This window comes from Oryza sativa, chromosome 3 (assembly GCF_034140825.1).
Source record: "Oryza sativa Japonica Group chromosome 3, ASM3414082v1".
In the NCBI taxonomy this organism is placed as follows: domain Eukaryota; kingdom Viridiplantae; phylum Streptophyta; class Magnoliopsida; order Poales; family Poaceae; genus Oryza; species Oryza sativa.
Window position 1 is genome coordinate 19,204,176 of NC_089037.1, and position 19,141 is coordinate 19,223,316.

Sequence of the window (19,141 nt, forward strand, 5' to 3'; positions counted from 1 at the left end):
GTGCTTTTTACCACTTTTGTTTTTATTTTTCCAAACACCAAAACATTTTTTATGGGTTTGCCAATGTGTTCATCAAGGTGGAGATTGTAAAATCAAAGGTGTTTTTGATTATTATTCTATGATAAACAATTGGGCATTAGAGATTATTGGTTTTGTTATTTGGAATTTATTCACGAAGTGGTTTTGGAGATGATTGGATTCACAGGTGATCGCAGGATTCATTATTTCATGTGACCGGTCAGACCGGGCTCTGGTAGCCGGTCGGACCGGCGGTATGCGCGCGGTCAGACCGGCCAGCCCGCGGTCTGACCGGCCGACACTGTGTCGATTTCGGTTTCGGGTTGTTTGTTTGGATATCCGTGATTATTTCATGATTATGACTTCTAGATGGATACTAGATGTATATAATACTGTTGTTTGCTACTAATGAGTCAAGTTGGAGATAGCTTGGTTTCGGAATATGGTTTCTTTGTTTGTTCCATGTGTAGGTGACTCGATGCCTCGGGAGAGTATTTGCGGTGATGGACCGGGAGTCGGCTTGGGGATAAGACGACGTCCGTGGTGGTCAGAGATCATGCGGGATACTTAGGCTAGAGTTGATGCACGTGGTTGATGGAGATTCCATATGGCATACGATGGAGTTATTGTGTGCGTATGGGATGCGGAGTCAAATTTGGAAGGAGTCCAAATTTTGTACGATTGGTTATGTAAAGTTTCTTTCTTGTACTAGAGGGTTTCCTAAGGTGTTTAGGACTCTTAGTATGAGTTTGGTTCGTGGCTTTAGGCTGCCTACCTCATGTATAAATAGAGGGGGAGCGTGAGGTTTCCCTGTATCGCTTTGGAGAGCAATTGAGTTGAGTTTTGAGTTAGGGTTTCGAGTTTAGTTGAAATTTTTGTAAGGAGTGCTGTTGGTGCACTTTGTAAACACAGAGAGAATCAATAAAGTCATCATTTACTTTAAGAGTTCTTCGATTTGTGTTTACCGGGTTTCGGCGGTCAGACCGGCGGGAGCACGGCGGTCAGACCGGCGGCGGCGACAGCGAGCAGCAGCTGATCTCGGCGGTCGGACCGAAGATATAATCGCGGTCAGACCGATGGCAACCAGGCGGTCAGACCGGCAGGACAACTTCGGTCAGACCGCGATCCGTCGATTTCGAGGGTAACTTTTATTTCCGCTAAAAGTTTTCGGTTTTTGGGTATACCAACCATTCACCCCCCTTTGGTTGGCTTAGTTCTTGTGATTCGATTCTACAGAAATTTGTGGCATTGAAGGATTTACCGAAGGTGCGATGCCCATTTCGGCCTGTTTATCGTGAAATGGTGATAAACGGCCGCAGCTATAAGGTTTTTAAGGTTGCCGAATGGCTTCGGGTGCACCCCGGGCGAACCTTAGAAGACTACGATCTTTGTTCATTCAAGACGTTTGGAGGATATGGCTCACTTTTGGCGAAACCATCAAAAGACTGATCGGCAGGAGGCGATCTCCCAGCATCGTTACAGTCTAGTCTGTGTTTCACCCTCTTCTCCTCTTAGGGTTGTGTATGATATTAGTAGTGATGACGAACCTAGTTCGCCTGATTATTCCTAAGAGAGAGAGAATGTGATCGCGGGGGCGAAGATGTAATTTATCTGTAAGCTGGGCTGTAACGCCATTGCTATTTTCTTGTCACTTGTATCATTGTAATGGGTTTGTATTTTTCGATACATTTTTATTTAAAATCAATAAAGGTGCGTTTTATTTCCTTTTCGCTATTTTTGCATTGTCACTTCGCGTGCTTTTCGTTGGGTCGGAACGTGTCGGCTCCTTTGCATATATTAGCGAAATAGGTTTTGACTTTTCAGCTTTCGGCTTCCGTTTTCGATCCGTTTTGTTCTACGTTGTAGGAAGCACTCGTGCTTTCCTTTTGATCGAGTGTAACGGTGTTCGGCTAGTTGTTCTCCGAAACAAGCTGTTGCGGTTTCAATCGTTTGGCGAGCGATGCTTCGCCTGATTCGTTTCGCCCCCCTGGCCTTTTTCGCTGATCAGGCGTTTGCCTTGGGGTTTTTCCACAAATTATCAATCGCACAAACAAATAAAAAGAAGGCAGAGGACATAGAGATTTTATACTGGTTCGGGCCTTCGTGGTGGATAATAGCCCTACATCTAGTTTTTTGTCTTTTTTTCATTTTCATCTTTTTTTTCTCTTTTTTTTCTTACCGAAGGGCTTACATAACGATATATACATTTTTACAAGTTGGCGATATGGGTGCCATCCGTTCTAGACATAAAAACGCTTGAGAGAGGCAGCGTTCTAGGAATGGTCGAACTCTTCGCCTTCCAGTGTCGCCAGTCGAAAGGACCCCGTCCTGGACTTGTGCTTGATGAGGTACGGTCCTTCCCACTTCGATTCAAGCTTGCCAACGGCTATCGGGTTCGCCTTCTTCCTTAAGACAAGATGACCAGGCAACAGCTCCGTCGGTCGAACTTTTTTGTTGTAAGTTGCCGAAGTGCCTATGGCATACTTGCGCATGTGCTCGAGTGCTTCGACTCTTACCCCCTCCAAGAGTTCAAGCGACACCTCGCGCCCCTCTTCGCCCCCAGAGAACGTCACCCTTGGTGAGTTAGTCCTTAGCTCTGTTGGGGTCATTGCCTCATCACCATAAAGAAGCGTGAACGGGCTGAACTTGGTTGGTCTTGTGGGGGTCGTCCGAAGGGCCCAAAGAACAGATAGAATTTTCTCTGGCCATTTGCCCTTCGCTGCCCCCTCAAGCCTTTTCTTTAGTGCTTTTAGGATCTTACCATTTGTATGTATGGCCGCCCCATTTGACTGCGGGTGCATGACCGACGCGAACCTGATTTCCAGGTTAAGCCCTTCGCACATTTCTCTGAACTTGTCAGAGTTGAACTGCTTGCCGTTGTCAGTGATAAACTCTTTTGGTACTCCAAAACGGCAAACAATGTTTTTCCATACAAACTTCTGTACTGCGGCCGAAGTGATATGAGCTAGCAGGCTTTGCATGTATTGCTTTATCTCGTCGAACGCTGCTTGGCATTCGGGTGTCCAGTTGAATTTTCCCGTGCCCTGGAGGGTTTTGAAGAAGAGCAAACCTCTTTCGGCTGCCTTTGAGAGGAATCGACTGAGTGCCGCAATTCGGCCTACGAGCTTTTGTACTTAACGTACGCTCGACGGAGGCTTCATTTGCTGAATGGCATCGATTTTCTCGGGATTCGCCTCGATGCCTCTTTCAGAAACAAGGAAACCCAACAACTTGCCTGCGCGAACGCCGAAAACACACTTCCCAGGATTCAGTTTCATACCCGCTGCACGCAAGTTGTTGAAGGTCTCCTGTAGGTCGGACGCGTGGTTGAAAGCCTTCCGGCTTTTTACGGCGATGTCGTCGACATAAGCTTCCACGTTTCGCCCCAATTTCTTGTAAAGGACCTTGTACACCAGCCTGGCGAAGGTTGCTCTGGCATTCCTCAGGCCGAAAGGCATCCTGAGGTGACAAAAGGTGCCAAATGGTGTGATGAAGGCTGTCTTGGGGATGTTGGCCGTGTTCATGTGGATCTAGTGATAGCCGGAATATGCATCTAGGAAGCTCATGAGTTCGCAGCCAACTATCAAATCCACGAGCTAGTCGATCCGTGGCAAGGGGAAATCGTCCTTCGGACATGCTTTGTTTAAATATGTGAAATCGACACACATGCGCCATTTGCCGTTTGACTTCCGCACCAGCACTGGATTCTCCAGCCACTCAGGATGGTCAACTCAGGATGGTCAATCTCTTGAATGACCCCAGCCTTGAGCAATTTTTGGACTTCGGCTTTTGCTGCCTCTTGGCGATCAGCGGACATCTTGCGTAGCTTCTGTTTCCTTGGCTTGGCATCCGGCTTGACTGCTAGGTGATGCATGATGAGATCTGTCGAAACACCTCCTACTTCATCGGGGCCTCAGGCGAAGATATCAATGTTCTTCTTGAGTACCTCTAGGATGTTCTCAGCTTCTTCTTCGCCCATGTCGCCCCCCAGCGATACGAGCTTTGTGGGGTCGGCATCATCAATCTGTATCTTGATTATCTTGTCGTGTGGGGCGGGCTTTGGCGCGTGCTTCGCACGGTCATGCGGTTCGGCCTCAACATTGTGCACTACTTATGGCCAGATCGCCTTTTGAAGCAGCCAAAGGCTGAAGCCCCTTGACCACGATCACTCCTGTCGGGCCGGGCATCTTGAGCTTGAGATAATTGTGGTGGGAAATGGCTTCGAACTTGTTCAAGGTTGCACGGCCGAAGATGGCGTTGTAGTTGTACGGGATGTCGACAACGTCGAACAATACTTGCTCTTCGCGTCTGTTTTCCGCCATGCTGAAGGCTACCATCAACTGTGCTTGGCCAAGAACTTGAACTGCTTCTCCGCTATCAGGGCGGGCATCTTGAGCTTGAGATAATTGTGGTGGGAAATGGCTTCGAACTTGTTCAAGGTTGCACGGCCGAAGATGGCGTTGTAGTTGTACGGGATGTCGACAACGTCGAACAATACTTGCTCTTCGCGTCTGTTTTCCGCCGTGCGGAAGGCTACCATCAACTGTGCTTGGCCAAGAACTTGAACTGCTTCTCCGCTGAAACGTCGGAGCGATGCTGGTGCTGGGGTAAGGGCTTGGGTGGCTAACCCCATCTTGGCATATGCTTCGGCGAAGATGACATCGGCCGAAGTCCCTCCGTCCACCAGGATTCGCCGGACCTCGAAACCAGCTATCTCGGCTGAGATCACCAGAGGATCTTGATGCGGGAACATTACTCCTTCGGCATCTCCTGGCCTAAAAGAAATTTGCTGGTTCAGATACTGCGGGGCCCCTTCGCCAGCCAAAGTGATATTGTGGACCGTTCGTAGCTGCATCTTCTTTTGTCGCTTCGACAGCTGGATCGGCGGGTCGGCCCTTGTAATCACTTGGATTACTCTGCGCTGCGCGTCTTGGCACTGTTCGGGGGGTGCTTGTTCTTGAGCTGCTTCACGAGGTGCTTCGACAGCTGCTCCCTGCTGCGGCCTTGGATCTTGCCCGCTGACACGTTGCCGAATGTTTCGGCATTGCTCTGTGGTGTGTGAAGAGCGTCTGAGAAAGGCGCAGTAGAGGTCTTTTCGGACCTTCTTGCGGACAGGCTGCTGATGGTTGCTTGCTTGCTGGGCGTCGAACTCCTTGCGGAGGGCTTGCACTTCTTTGACAGCCATCACTGCCTTGCCCGCACGGTCGGTTCTGAACTTCCTCTAGATCATGGGGGGGGGCTTGACCTTGCCTTGGCGGTTGTCCTTGGATGGCTGGGGCTGGCGAACAGCGAGAGGAGGTGGTTCGGCAACTTGAACTTGTGCTTGGGCTTGGGCTGCGGCGACGGAAGCCTTATGATACTCATCTTGTATTGCTTGCCATCGCTTGGAATCCTCTTCGCCCCTTGCGTACCCGTCAATGATGCAAAGTAGGTGCTCAAGCGTCTGTGGCTCCTTATTGGCGATTTTTCTTATGAGTTCACCCTCGAGTAGACCGGTCGAAGCGGCGTTTATGACAGATGCCTCGGTTATGTCTTGAACTTGGCACCGGGCTTGCGAGAAGCGACGCATGTACTCCCTTATCGACTCCCCCGGCCTCTGGCGAATGCCGAGCAGATGTTGCTGCGTCTTCGGCTCCTCATAGGTGCCTCGAAAGTTAAGGACAAAGATATCGCGTAATTGCTCCCATGAGTAAATGTTATTGGCTGGTAAATTGAAATACCAAGAACGGGCAATGCCGTCTAGAGCGAGATGTATTACCTTTGCCTTGGTATTTTCGTCGCCATGAGCCGCTTCGATCGCGGACTCATAAATGGAGAGGAATTCCTTTGGGTCTGTTTCACCTGAGTAGCGTGGGACGGGTGGGAACTTGAACTAGGGTGGGATTGGACGGGTCTTGATTCCCCCACTCAGCGATAGCCCCTTTTCGCTCCCTGCCCTGTTCACGGCACCTTGCTGCGGGTATGGCGTGGCGAAGGGCGAAATCATGGCTTGCGCGTGAGGTTGGGCCATGGCATTCGGCTGCCCGGCTCCGATTGGTGATGCTTGCTGAGCTACCATGGATGGGTCAAAAGTTGGCTGTGACCGTGTCATGGCGACCTGGTTTGGTGCCTGGTTTGCTCCGAAGCCTGACGTTGGTGCTTGCGGCCGAATGGTTGGTGCCTAAGAAGCATTGATGAAGTTGAACTACGGTCCTTGACTCCACGGCGAAGCTCCCAGACTTGGCTGATTCGACGGCAACCAACTCGGTGCATCATGACTTGTATTCCCCTCCGGGTGTGCTGAAGGGGCTATACCTGAAATGCTATGGGGTTGGCTGAGCTGCTGAAGGAAAGCTTGGAGCTGCGCCCGCAGAGCCGAAGCCCCTTCTGCCATTGTTTGTGGTGCTTGGCCAGGTGGTTGAGGTTGTACTTGTGTAACACCCTGCCTCCAAAATCCGCATTAGTCCACTCTACACGTTGAGCGGACCCACTTTCGCATGGTATCGTGCTTACACTTTCGTCCTCGCTTCGTGTAAAAGGGTTAACCTGGGGATACCATGGTTGGAGCACCAAGGCTTATAAGTAGGCCTTCACCCACCTAAACTTCCAAGGTGGTACTAAACCACCACTACACATCCACTTCTGGGCCACATGGGCCAAACTCACACTACTAACAGGCTTCAAACGGGTTGGGGTGTTACATTCACCCCCCCTTAAGGGCTGACGCCCCGGCAGCTCACCGTTTACACGGCAGAGGCCTAGAACCCCCTCCGGTGCAGACCATGGCCTTTTACCCCCCTTAAGGGCTGACGCCCCGGCAGCTCACCGTTTACATGGCAGAGGCCTAGAACCCCCTCCGGTGCAGACCATGGCCCAAAGCACATGCATCACACAACGGAGGTTTATGCTCTGATACCAACTGTAACACCCTGCCTCCAAAATCCGCATTAGTCCACTCTACACGTTGAGCGGACCCACGTTCGCATGGTATCCCGCTTACACTTTCGTCCTCGCTTCGTGTAAAAGGGTTAACCCGGGGATACCATGGTTGGAGCACCAAGGCTTATAAGCAGGCTCTCACCCACCTAAACTTCCAAGGTGGTACTAAACCACCACTACACATCCACTTCTGGGCCACATGGGCCAAACTCACACTACTAACAGGCTTCAAACGGGCTGGGGTGTTACAACTTGGGCAGCGACCGGCTGAGCTTGCAGCTGCACGTGAGGGGCCGGATGCGCTGCTGCGGTCGATGGCTGCCCGACGAAGTACATTGGCGCTTGCGCGACTTGTGGCGGAAGGGGCTGGGTCGGCACTTGTGGATAGACTTGGGGTGGGACATAACCTGCCGAATACTGGAGGATTGGTGCTGAAGCGACCTTGGATCGTCTTGCCGTCTCGTATGCTTGCTGTTGTTCTTGCATTTGGCGAAGCATGTCTTGGAGTCGTGTCATGTTCTGTCGCATGGCTTCCATGTTGGCTTCGGTTTGTGTTTCGGGGTTAGGGTTGACTTGGGCTTGCACAGCGGTGAGCGCAGTTGGGGCCGCTGCCGACTACGACGGAGCGGCTTGGGGCACCAGCAGTTGGCTTGTCAAAAGGATCTCCGCCCTGGTCTGGAGTGCCCTTGCCGCCGCAGCCGCCTTCGCCATACCAGCCATGTTCGGCACCTGCACAGAGGTGGCAGGGGCCGAAGGCGGTAGTGATGGTGCAGGTGCGGAAGCTGATGGCGCTCCTCCATCTTCGGCAACGGGCGCCGAAGTCTCTGCTCCCTCTTCGGTGGCCATATCCGCCCTGACGTCACTTTCCTTTCGCCTTGTAACCTTCTCCTTCACGACCTTCTTCGGTGGCATTCGCTCTCAATGGTTTCGCTTGGAGGTCCCCACGATCGACGCCAGCTGCTGTCGAAACGACAACCGCATACGTCGAAAGACGTGGTCACTCAACAGTGGTTGGGAAAGAAGTTGTCACGTCCTGATAAATTTATCCCGAAATAAAAATCATTCTCTAAAAGGAATAATAGAATTAATTAAAAATCGAAAAGAAATTGACAAACACTAAAATACGTACAAGAAAAATTCGAATATGGTCCAGAGAATTTTTGTTAAATTCTCCTTGGTCTAAAAGGAGCCCTCAAATTTTACTTGAATTTTCAGAGCACCGGAAATAATTATTAAGCAACAAAAACAATTAACAAAGTTTACTAAAAAGAAAAACTAAAAATAATCCCCCTCCTCCCTTTGGGCCAAGTCTGGCCCAAAGTCCTCCCTCTCTCTCTCTCGGCCTGCGGCCAAAGTCCTCACTTCCTCCCTCTCTTTCTCTCCCTCTCCTCCTCTCCCTCCTTCTCTTGGGCCTCCTCTCCTTCCCCTCGGCCCAGCCCCCTCCTCCTCCCTCTCTCCCCCAGGTCGCCTCTCCCTCCTCTCCTCCTGGGCCGGCCGCCCGGCCCAAACCGCGCCACCCAGCCGCCCCTCCCGCGCACGCGCGTTGCACGCGCGCTAACTGCGCGCCCGACCGGTGGGTCCCACCCACCCGGTCGTCTCCTTCCTCCCGCCCGGCATCCTTTCTCTCTTCTCTCTCCCGTGAAACCTAGCGTCGATTCCTCCCCTAAATCCACGCGAATCAATGCCCTTCCTTCCAAATTGATTGGGGGGAATTAATCCCCGTTCCTTCCACATCAATTCCCCCTAATTTCCCCCTTGATTCGTGCCCCCAATCGTCGGGAACGCCCACGCCAACCCCGGCCACCTTCCAAGGCCGCCGGCCGGCTTTTCCGCCGTTGTTCCCTCCTCTCCCGTCCCCGGCTCCCTCTCCTACCCTATAAAATGGAACACCCTCGCTCCGTTCTATCGTTTTAGCCCCCTCCTGCGCTCTCCCGTGGCCTCACCACCTCTCCCCGCAGCCCTCCTCTCTCTCCCACACCGCCGGCCAACTCCAGCCGCCACTGCCGCGCCGCTCAGGTGCGGGCTGGCCGTGCCGTCGCCGCCAGCGGCCTCGCAGCCGCCTCCTCTTCCCCGGCGTCGCCTCCGTTTCGCGGGAAATTATCGGAGCGACGTCCTCGCAGACGACCAGTGGTGTCGCCACCACTCCACCGCCTCCAGCCGCCTGTGCCGCCTCGCCGGTGCAGCGGCTGTCGTCATCGCCATCCTCCCTCAACGTCGCCGCGTCGCCCTCCACCCAGGACTGCCCTCGGTTTCGCCGGAACGCCGTCGCCCGTGGCGCCTCTCCCTCGGTCTCGCCGGAGTTCCTTCGGCAACCCCTTTCGCTGTGCCAGCGACGCATCACCTCCGGCATCGCAGCGGCGAGCCAGCGACGTCATCCTCAGCATCGCCTTCCCTCCATCTGAACCCCTCCACTGTCCATCGTCGTCGTCTCCGTTCGTCCTCGTCGACGACTCCTCCGGTCGGTCGTTCGTCCTCACCGGCTCATCGTCTCGCGGCGCCGCCTCCGTCTTCGGATTCACAGCGGCGTGTTCCATGCCGTCCTCGTCGCCGTGCAGCCACTGCCGGCTGCCCACGTCGCCTCCTCGCCGGCCCCGGTCCTCGTCATCGTCGTCCTCCCGTCGTTCCCGGTCGTCGTGGCGTTCGTCCCTCCGTCAAGCCGTTCTCGTTCGTCGTCCTCGCTACGTCAAGTGCCGCAGCCCCGTCATCGTCTTCGTCCTCGCCTCTGCGTCGCCAAGCGTTGCGCCGGCCGCGTCTCGCCTTCGTCCAAGGATCGCCGCCGAAGTCGTCCCCTCGCCTTTCGTCTCCATCGTTCCCGGCCGTCTCCGCCGCGCCCGTTCATCGTTGTTGTTCCCTCGCCTCGTCACGTGGTGGTAAGGATCTCTCTCCCTCATCGCCCTCGTCCTCATCCTTTCGGTGTCGCCCGTGCCCGTTGTGCGGTTGTCGGCCCCGGTACCCATGTATTGGTGTCGGTAGTCGTTCGCTTGTGCGTGTGGTGACCGTGTTAGTGTGCCCGCTCGGTAGCCGCGTGGTTTCCACGTGTGCAGCCCGCGTAGTGTCTAGTGGAGTCCGTTTGTCGGCCACTCGCCTCGGTTGACACACAGGGTCCGCTTCCGTCGACCCGTGGACCGTCTCTGTGTACCCGGTCAGCCGTGGTCCCTTAGGTTGACAAGTGGGGTCCGCATGTCAACGGCGCAGCCTTCCTGTCTTTTCCAGGCTAGCGCTTATACATGTTTTATAGTTGTAAAACCTAATTATAATAATCCGCAAATCTCCATATAACAGCATTAAACTTCGGATGACCATGCATTGGTCATACGAGCTCCGAATCGATCCGTTCAAGTCTCCTAATGTTTGTTATAACCTAAAGAACCCTGTGCTTTATTTTTATGTATTGTTATTGCTTCTTTATAGGCTTGTAGCTTTGCTTGTGTGCTTCGCGTAGCTTCTGTCGTTCCTGAGTTTCCCGAAGCGTGGTTCGCGGTCGTCGCCGAAGGTTCGGAAGGCCATTATCTTTGAGCAAGGCAAGTCACATCATCCTTGAGCATATTGAATCCCAGTTTATAAAATTATTTTGATTTAAATTATTGCATTATCGCTTTATTCAAATTCCCGCATTATCACTATTTTATTTAGCCATGCCTATTTATCTTTGTTATGACCTTATCATTGTTGTTATTGTTATTATTGCCTTGTTCACCCTAGGATAAACAAAACTCCAACTAGTGGGTACCCTATTCATGGTTCCACTAGTATGAATTTAGGTAGATGCTTCGCTGACTAATTAGGCAACATTAGGTGGTTTTATAACTTTAGACTTTGGGAATTCTCATATCATTTGGACACTATGGTATGGTTGGCTTATGTTGGAATTGGACACACACCTCCCCCTCTATTCAAAACCCCCAAAATGGTTTTAGGCTGGGCTCGAGGTCCGTGGTTGGGTTTTGTTAGTCGTACCTCGGGTACTATAAGGATTAAGCTCGGGCCTCTGTTGGAAAGCACTACCGTACTTCCACATGTCTAGTGGGTAAGGCTTAGTTTGTGGCTCAGTCTGGTTATAAACAAAGGTACACGGATGGAGATGGACGAAGTCGGGGGTCGATGGACATCTCTAGGACAAATAAAGGCTACACGAGCTGCGGCCCGGTAGTCGAGATGTCATGGCACAGGGCTGGTGTCCTGCTGCTAGGAGCTCAATCCTGCCTGCCTGTCCCGGAGGTTCCGGCTGTAGATGGGGCTGGGTCGGTACTTTTGTTTATGGCTAGGATGGGTTGGGAACTATGTGACGTCTTCCGTCCGTATGCCGTGGTGGTATGTGGCACGTGGTTACACGTGAGGATGATGTGTCTTGTGGGTAAAGATGTACACCTCTGATCAGAGTATAATCTATTCGAATAGCCGCGCCCTCGGTTATGGGCAAGCCTAGCAATGTACCCAAGTTAGTGTTTTAATTCTTAAAACCTGCTTAACTACTAAAATGTGGAATGGTTGGCCTGGGTTGGCTTGGGATGAGCTGGGACCCAGGGTCGGGTTGCCAGTTCGGTCTGAATCATCGTAGGCCTTGAATTAAGGCAGGTTCGTGAGGGTTTACGGCCTTGATTAATAACACTTTGTAGCTCTAGGATCATCTTTATAAAATGGCTTTGGGCAACTAAGTGACTTTTAAATGCTGTTTACTGCAAAACTTAACCCCTATATTATTACCCCTTGCACCCCCTTGCATTAATCATGCATCTGCCGGTGTGGCTTGCTGAGTACTGTGGTTGTACTCATTCTTGCTCAATCTTTCCCCCCCTTCAGTAAGAGAAGCTTTGGAGAAGAAGTCTTAGGTGGAGTCCTGGCTTATACCCCAGTTGAGTGCCTGTGAAGATAGAGCCGTAGGCCCGCTAGTCCGCTGCTGTTTATTTTTGATTGTCAGGCCTTAAGTGCCTTTGTAATAATTTAAATATTATCGATATAATAAAGATGTGCCTTTTGTATCATGTTTGTGTGGTGTACCCCAGCTTTTCCTGGGACGGGGATTAATACACTAGTGTTCGGGAAAATGTATTTTTCTCGGTCGCGACAAGATGGTATCAAAGCCATATCGACTGTAGGATAAGCCAAGTGGATAAAACCTAAGGTCATATTTTATAAATAAAACTATTTGCGAAAGTTCTTTTTTTCTCCTTCCCCTAATGCTATTTGCAAAAGGTTTACTCTTTTCTTCCTTCTTCAAATTTCTAGTAGTACTAGATGGTCAGCTTTGCGAAGAAGAAGATGTCGTCAATTTCTGCCGAAGCTCCGGAAGATTGCGGGATCCGCTAGCGAAGTGGAGGAAGCAGTGAAGCCAGCTGTGAAGGAGTGAAGATCTTGGATAACCCGTCGCAGAACCTAAGCCACCCTCTAGGGTAGAGTCGTTAGTCGTGTGTTCCTTTGCTTGTATGTGTAGCGCGTGGTTTGCATCAGTGGGTTGTGATGTAACCATGCTAGGTTGTTTGCTTAATCAACTTGCAGAATAAGCAAAACAAACAACACATCAACAAAAAGAGTTAGTTCCTTTAAGGTCTTGTCCCTAGTTCTGGTCTATTCTTTCCTTGTTTGCTTCCTCTCTCAACCTCTACATTGTGACAGATGGATAACACTGGTAACAAAGGCTATGTGAATGATGGATCCGATGACTCAAGAACCCAAGCCAATGGGAATGAGAAAAGCATCAACGAAACCTCACCAGAGCTAATCCAAATTGTGGTTAACCAAACCAACATGTTGGCAACAGCATTTCAACTATTACAGAATTGGAACAACCCAGCAGGGGCAACCAACGTTCAAGTACCTACAGTCCAGCAACAGTGCAAGTTATCAGAATTTCTAAAAACTAAGCCTCCAACCTTTGCCATTGCCGTCGATCCTATGGAAGCTAGTGATTGGTTGCGCACAGTCGAGAAGAAGCTGGGGTTGATTCAGTGCACAGACCAGGAGCGGGTTGTCTTTGCAACTCATCAGTTGGTTGGACCAGCTTCAGAATGGTGGGATAGCTACGAAGCATCACGGCCAGAAGGACATACCATCACCTGGGATGAGTTTTCAGCCGTGTTGAAGAGATCACATGTTCCCGCAGGAATGATCACACTGAGAAAACGAGAATTCCGCTACCTGAAGCAAGAAGATTTGACCGTCACAGAGTACCTGCATGAGTTCCATCGTTTGGCTCACTATGTACCAGAAGATGTGGAAACTGATGAAGACAAACAAGAGAAGTTTCTCTAGGGGTTAAAAGATGAGATCGCAGTGCAACTACTCCTAGAGGAATATGAAGATTTTGAGAAACTTGTGGACAAAACCATACAACTCGAAAGTGAGCATAATCGGATGAAGAACTGCAAGAGAAGGATTGTCAGCATCCCAACATTTCCATGTGGTAACCAAAGACAGCGCACTGAGCCACTTCAGATCACCGGATCTTCTATTGCGCATCAAGAGTTCCTGCCCCAAGAAGACGGACACAATGCAGACAATAACATTAGCAATACTAATGATGATGATACCACCAACAACCATGCTTCTTGCCCCATTAGTGACCACTCGAATCAAGCGTGCAATGTCAACATCATTCACCAAGGTGTCGACGATAGTATCAATGATGGCACCCAGAATGACAACCCTAGAAATTGTGATAGCAACTATGGTACCACTGATGCCAATGTTAGCAAGGATTTCCAACCACCAATTCCAACTCCAAGTCAGAATGATCGTCCCCAGACGGACAGCTCAATAAAGAAGACGTTGATTTGTTACAACTGCAAAGAACCAGGGCATGACTTGAGGGACTGTCTACAACCAAGGCAAAGTCGGCCTCCACATTACCGCCAATTTACACGAAGCAGACATCCTAATCGTATTGTGGTCACTGGAGCAAACGCCATACCTGTGAGGCCTCGTGTTAATCATAACCCATAGCAGAAACAATGTACCGATGCTAAGCACCTTTCCTTTTAGGCAGTGCTTAGTATTCATTAATAAGGGAGAAATTTGTAATATAGACATGTTCTATGAGGATTCTTTTGGAAGATGCGGATATGGGATTATGTGTATAATTGCTTACTAATAAAGGAGACCTAGGGTCTCGTGTCAGAGGAACTATATTCTAACCTCGAGTTAATAACCAACCTGTTGATGGAAAAGAAAACCAATTAAACTGTGTTGGATTAAAAAGCCAATGAGACAGTAGTTGGGGATAAGAGTTTGGATACGCCTTTTACGGATCAAGATAAGGATTGTTGGATGAAACCCATAAGGGTACCTCCCATGCCTCTACATTGATAAGTTCGGATATACCTGCAAACAGTTAAGAAGATCTAGGAGACATCAATATTTGAGAACATAGTAGTCGATGGTTGGTAATTAGTCTATCAGGTATCAGAAAAGGTTCAAAGGTGATATGGCAGAAGAACAATTTGGATGCTCCCCATCTCGAGGAAGCACTAAAGATGATCATCGGCAATTAAACCCTAGTGGCATAGATACAGATAGCAAGCGATGTATTTCCCTGAAGGTAGTCAGTGCAGCTTTTTGACGAACCACTTCAAGGTTTCACTGAAAGGCAGCAGGCCAAAGGACCTCAGTTCTCTAGCCGGAAAGAAGTAGGCCGAAAGGTGATTGATAAAGGATAATCAGAAGCATGCTTTGCATCACTCGAGGAAGACCCCTGATCACCCTGCAATAGTCACCTTGTCATTGAGGTAGAAAAAAAAATTTCATGAGTAAGCAAGATGACCTAGGTAAAAGTGTTTGTTTGAAGGCAAGGAATGAAATCTTTAACTCGGTATCAGATGCTACACGGAGTGAAAAGTGCAGGCACCGGTTACCAGGCAATGCCATGTCTTGGAAGATGATCCAATGGGAATGAACCCTTCAAGGTCGAAGGTGTAAAGGAATACGTTGGATGCTAAATAATGACAACATGAAGATAATAGTGGGATAAGTTGGTTCTGTTGAGAAACATAATTCAAAGGCGAAATTATCGACCCTTGCATCGAATAGCAGAAGTAGCTAGCACCCGGAGACCAGGAAAGCTAATATGAGGCAGTTGGTGGCAAGTTAGAAGTAAATGACAAACATGATATTCTCATGATGACAAGCATGGTATCCTAGTAATGACAAGCTGATGTCGACGCATAACGTGAAGTGGGTAACTTGTATGAGGTTGATGCCAAAGATATGAATTATAAGAAGTTCTGGAACTAAAGCCCCATCTTCAAGTGCCACATCCCAGTCGAAGTCAGCTAAAGGTTCAACCAGGGACAAGTCAGGTGAAGAGAAGATTCCATCTGCAAGAGGAGATCGAGCCAAGCAGTCCAGAGTGGAGAAGTTTTGCTAGGCAAGTTTGTTATAGAAGACGCGACGGAAGAAGTCAGACAAGAAGAGAAGACTGCCCAACCTATCTTCTTGCTAGCCTCCTCGAATCTCGGGGACGAGATTCCTGTAAGAGGGGTGGATTTGTCACGTCCTGATAAATTCATCCCGAAATAAAAATCATTCTCTAAAAGGAATAATAGAATTAATTAAAATTCAAAAAGAAATTGGCAAACACTAAAATACGTACAAGAAAAATTTGAATGTGGTCCAGAGAATTTTTGTTAAATTCTCCTTGGTCTAAAAGGAGACCTCAAATTTTACTTGAATTTTCAGAGCACCGGAAATAATTATTAAGCAATAAAAACAATTAACAAAGTTTACTAAAAAGAAAAACTAAAAATAATCCCCCTCCTCCCTTTGGGCCAAGTCTGGCCCAAAGTCCTCCCTCTCTCTCTCTCGGCCCGTGGCCAAAGTCCACTCTTCCTCCCTCTCTTTCTCTCCCTCTCCTCCTCTCCCTCCTTCTCTTGGGCCTCCTCTCCTTCCCCTCGGCCCAGCCCCCTCCTCCTCCCTCTCTCCCCCAGGTCGCCTCTCCCTCCTCTCCTCCTGGGCCGGCCGCCTGGCCCAAACCGCGCCACCCAGCCGCTCCCCTCCCGTGCACGCGCGTTGCACGCACGCTGACTGCGCGCCCGACCGGTGGGTCCCACCCACCCGGTCGTCTCCTTCCTCCCGCCCGGCATCCTCTCTCTCTTCTCTCTCCCATGAAACCTAGCGTCGATTCCTCCCCTAAATCCACGCGAATCAATGCCCTTCCTTCCAAATTGATTGGGGGGAATTAATCCCCGTTCCTTCCACATCAATTCCCCCTAATATCCCCCTTGATTCGTGCCCCCAATCGTCGGGAACGCCCGCGCCAACCCCGGCCACCTTCCATGGCTGCCGGCCGGCTTTTCCGCCGCCGTTCCCACGTCTTCCGTGCCCGGCTCCCTCTCCTACCCTATAAAATGGAACACGCTCGCTCCGTTCTATCGTTTTAACCCCCTCCCGCGCTCTCCCGTGGCCTCACCACCTCTCCCCGCAGCCCTCCTCTCTCTCCCACGCCGCCGGCCAAATCCAGCCGCCCCTGCCGTGCCGCTCAGGTGTGGGCCGGCCGTGCCGTCGCCCCCAGCGGCCTCGCAGCTGCCTCTTCTTCCCTGGCGTCGCCTCCGTTTCGCGGGGAAATTATCGGAGCGACGTCCTCGCCGACGACCAGTGGTGTCGCCACCACTCCACCGCCTCCAGCCGCCTGTGCCGCCTCGCCGGTGCAGCGGCTGTCGTCATCGCCATCCTCCCTCGGAGTCGGCGCATCGCCCTCCACCCCGGCCTGCCATCGGTTTTGCCGGAAAACCGTCGCCCGCGGCGCCTCTCCCTCGGTCTCGCTGGAGTTCCTTCGGCAACCCCTTCCGCCGTGCCCGTGCGCCGTTGGCCGTGCCACCACCACCTCCGGCATCGCAGCGGCGAGCCAGCGACGTCGTCCTCGGCATCGCCTTCCCTCCATCCGAACCCCTCCGCTGTCCGTCATTGTCGTCTCCGTTCGTCCTCGTCGACGACTCCTCCGGTCGGTCGTTCGTCCTCGCCGGCTCATCGTCTCGCGGCGCCGCCTCCGTCTTCGGATTCACAGCGGCGTGTTCCACGCCATCCTCGTCGCCGTGTAGCCACTGCCGGCTGCCCACGTCGCCTCCTCGCCGGCCCCGGTCGTCGTCATCGTCGTCCTCCCGTCGTTCCCGGTCGTCGTGGCGTTCGTCCCTCCGTCAAGCCGTTCTCGTTCGTCGTCCTCGCTACGTCAAGTGCCGCAGCCCCGTCATTGTCTTCGTCCTCGCCTCTGCGTTGCCAAGCGTTGCGCCGGCCACGTCTCGCCTTTGTCCAAGGATCGCCACCGGAGTCGTCCCCTCGCCTTTCGTCTCCATCGTTCCCGGCCGTCTCCGCCGCGCCCGTTCGTCGTTGTCGTTCCCTCGCCTCGTCACGTGGTGGTAAGGATCTCTCTCCCTCGTCGCCCTCGTCCTCGTCCTTTTGGTGTCGCCCGTGCCCGTTGTGCGGTTGTCGACCCCGGTACCCGTGTACTGGTGTCGGTAGTCGTTCGCTTGTGCGTGTGGTGACCGTGTTAGTGTGCCCGCTCGGTAGCCGCGTGGTTTCCACGTGTGCAGCCCGCGTGGTGTCTAGTGGAGTCCGTTTGTCGGCCACTCGCCTCGGTTGACACATGGGGTCCGCTTCCGTCGACCCGTGGACCATCTCTGTGTACCCGGTCTGCCGTGGTCCCTTAGGTTGACATGTGGGGTCCGCATGTCAACGGCGCAGCCTTCCTGTCTTTTCCAGGCTAGCGCTTACACATGTTTTATAGTTGTAAAACCTAATTATAATAATCCACAAATCTCCATATAACAACATTAAACTTCGGATGACCATGCATTGGTCATACGAGCTCCGAATCGATCCGTTCAAGTCTCCTAATGTTTGTTATAACCTAAAGAACCCTGTGCTTTCTTTTTATCTATTGTTATTGCTTCTTTATAGGCTTGTAGCTTTGCTTGTGTGCTTCGCGTAGCTTCTGTCGTTCCTGAGGTTCCCGAAGCGTGGTTCGCGGTCATCGCCGAAGGTTCGGAAGGCCGTTATCTCTGAGCAAGGCAAGTCACATCATCCTTGAGCATATTGAATCCTAGTTTATAAAATTATTTTGATTTAAATTATTGCATTATCGCTTTATTCAAATTCCCGCGTTATCACTGTTTTATTTAGCCATGCCTATTTATCTTTGTTATGACCTTATCATTGTTGTTATTGTTATTATTACCTTGTTCACCCTAGGATAAACAAAACCCCAACTAGTGGGTACCCTATTCATGGTTCCACTAGTATGAATTTAGGTAGATGCTTCGCTAATTAATTAGGCAACATTAGGTGGTTTTATAACTTTAGACTTTGGGAATTCTCATATCATTTGGACACTATGGAATGGTTGGCTTATGTTGGAATTGGACACACACCTCCCCCTCTATTCAAAACCCCCAAAATGGTTTTAGGCTGGGCTCGAGGTGCGTGGTTGGGTTTTGTTAGTCGTACCTTGGGTACTATAAGGATTAAGCTCGGGCCTCTGTTGCAAAGCACTACCGTACTTCCACATGTCTAGTGGGTAAGGCTTAGTTTGTGGCTCAGTCTGGTTATAAACAAAGGTACACGGATGGAGATGGACGAAGTCGGGGGTCGATGGACATCTTTAGGACAAATAAAGGCTACACGAGTTGCGGCCCGGTAGTCGAGATATCATGGCACAGGGCTGGTGTCCTGCTGCTAGGGGCTCAATCTTGCCTGTCTGTCCCGGAGGTTCTGGCCGTAGGCGGGGCTGGGTCAGTACTCTTGTTTATGGCTAGGATGGGTTGGGAACTATGTCGCATCTTCAGTCCGTATGCCGTGGTGGTATGTGGCACGTGGTTACACGTGAGGAAGATGTGTCTTGTGGGTAAAGATGTACACCTCTGATAAGAGTATAATCTATTCGAATAGCCGCGCCCTCGGTTATGGGCAAGCCTAGCAATGTACCCAAGTTAGTGTTTTAATTCTTAAAACCTACTTAACAACTAAAATGTGGAATGGTTGGCCTGGGTTGGCTTGGGACGAGCTGGGACCCAGGGTCGGGTTGCCAGTTCGGTCTAAATCATCGTAGGCCTTGGATTAAGGCATGTTCGTGGGGGTTTACGGCCTTGATTAATATCACTGTGTAGCTCTAGGATCATCTTTATAAAATGGCTTTGGGCAACTAAGTGACTTTTAAATGCTGTTTACTGCAAAACTTAACCCCTATATTATTACCCCTTGCACCCCCTTGCATTAATCATGC

At 51.0% G+C, this 19,141-nt stretch overlaps 1 protein-coding gene across 1 annotated transcript; it reads right to left on the reverse strand.

The window, feature by feature from the left end:
* Positions 1 to 4,354: 4,354 nt before the first annotated feature.
* On the reverse strand, positions 4,355 to 5,203 carry LOC136355649 (uncharacterized). Its single transcript, XM_066308477.1, has one exon. The coding sequence runs from the start codon at positions 5,201 to 5,203 to the stop codon at positions 4,355 to 4,357; it is 849 nt and encodes a 282-aa protein (XP_066164574.1).
* Positions 5,204 to 19,141: the final 13,938 nt, after the last annotated feature.

What these genes read in the sequence shown, in the direction of transcription:
- LOC136355649 (XM_066308477.1), bottom strand. Translation starts at nt 5,203, where the DNA reads ATGGCTGTCAAAGAAGTGCAAGCCCTCCGCAAGGAGTTCGACGCCCAG.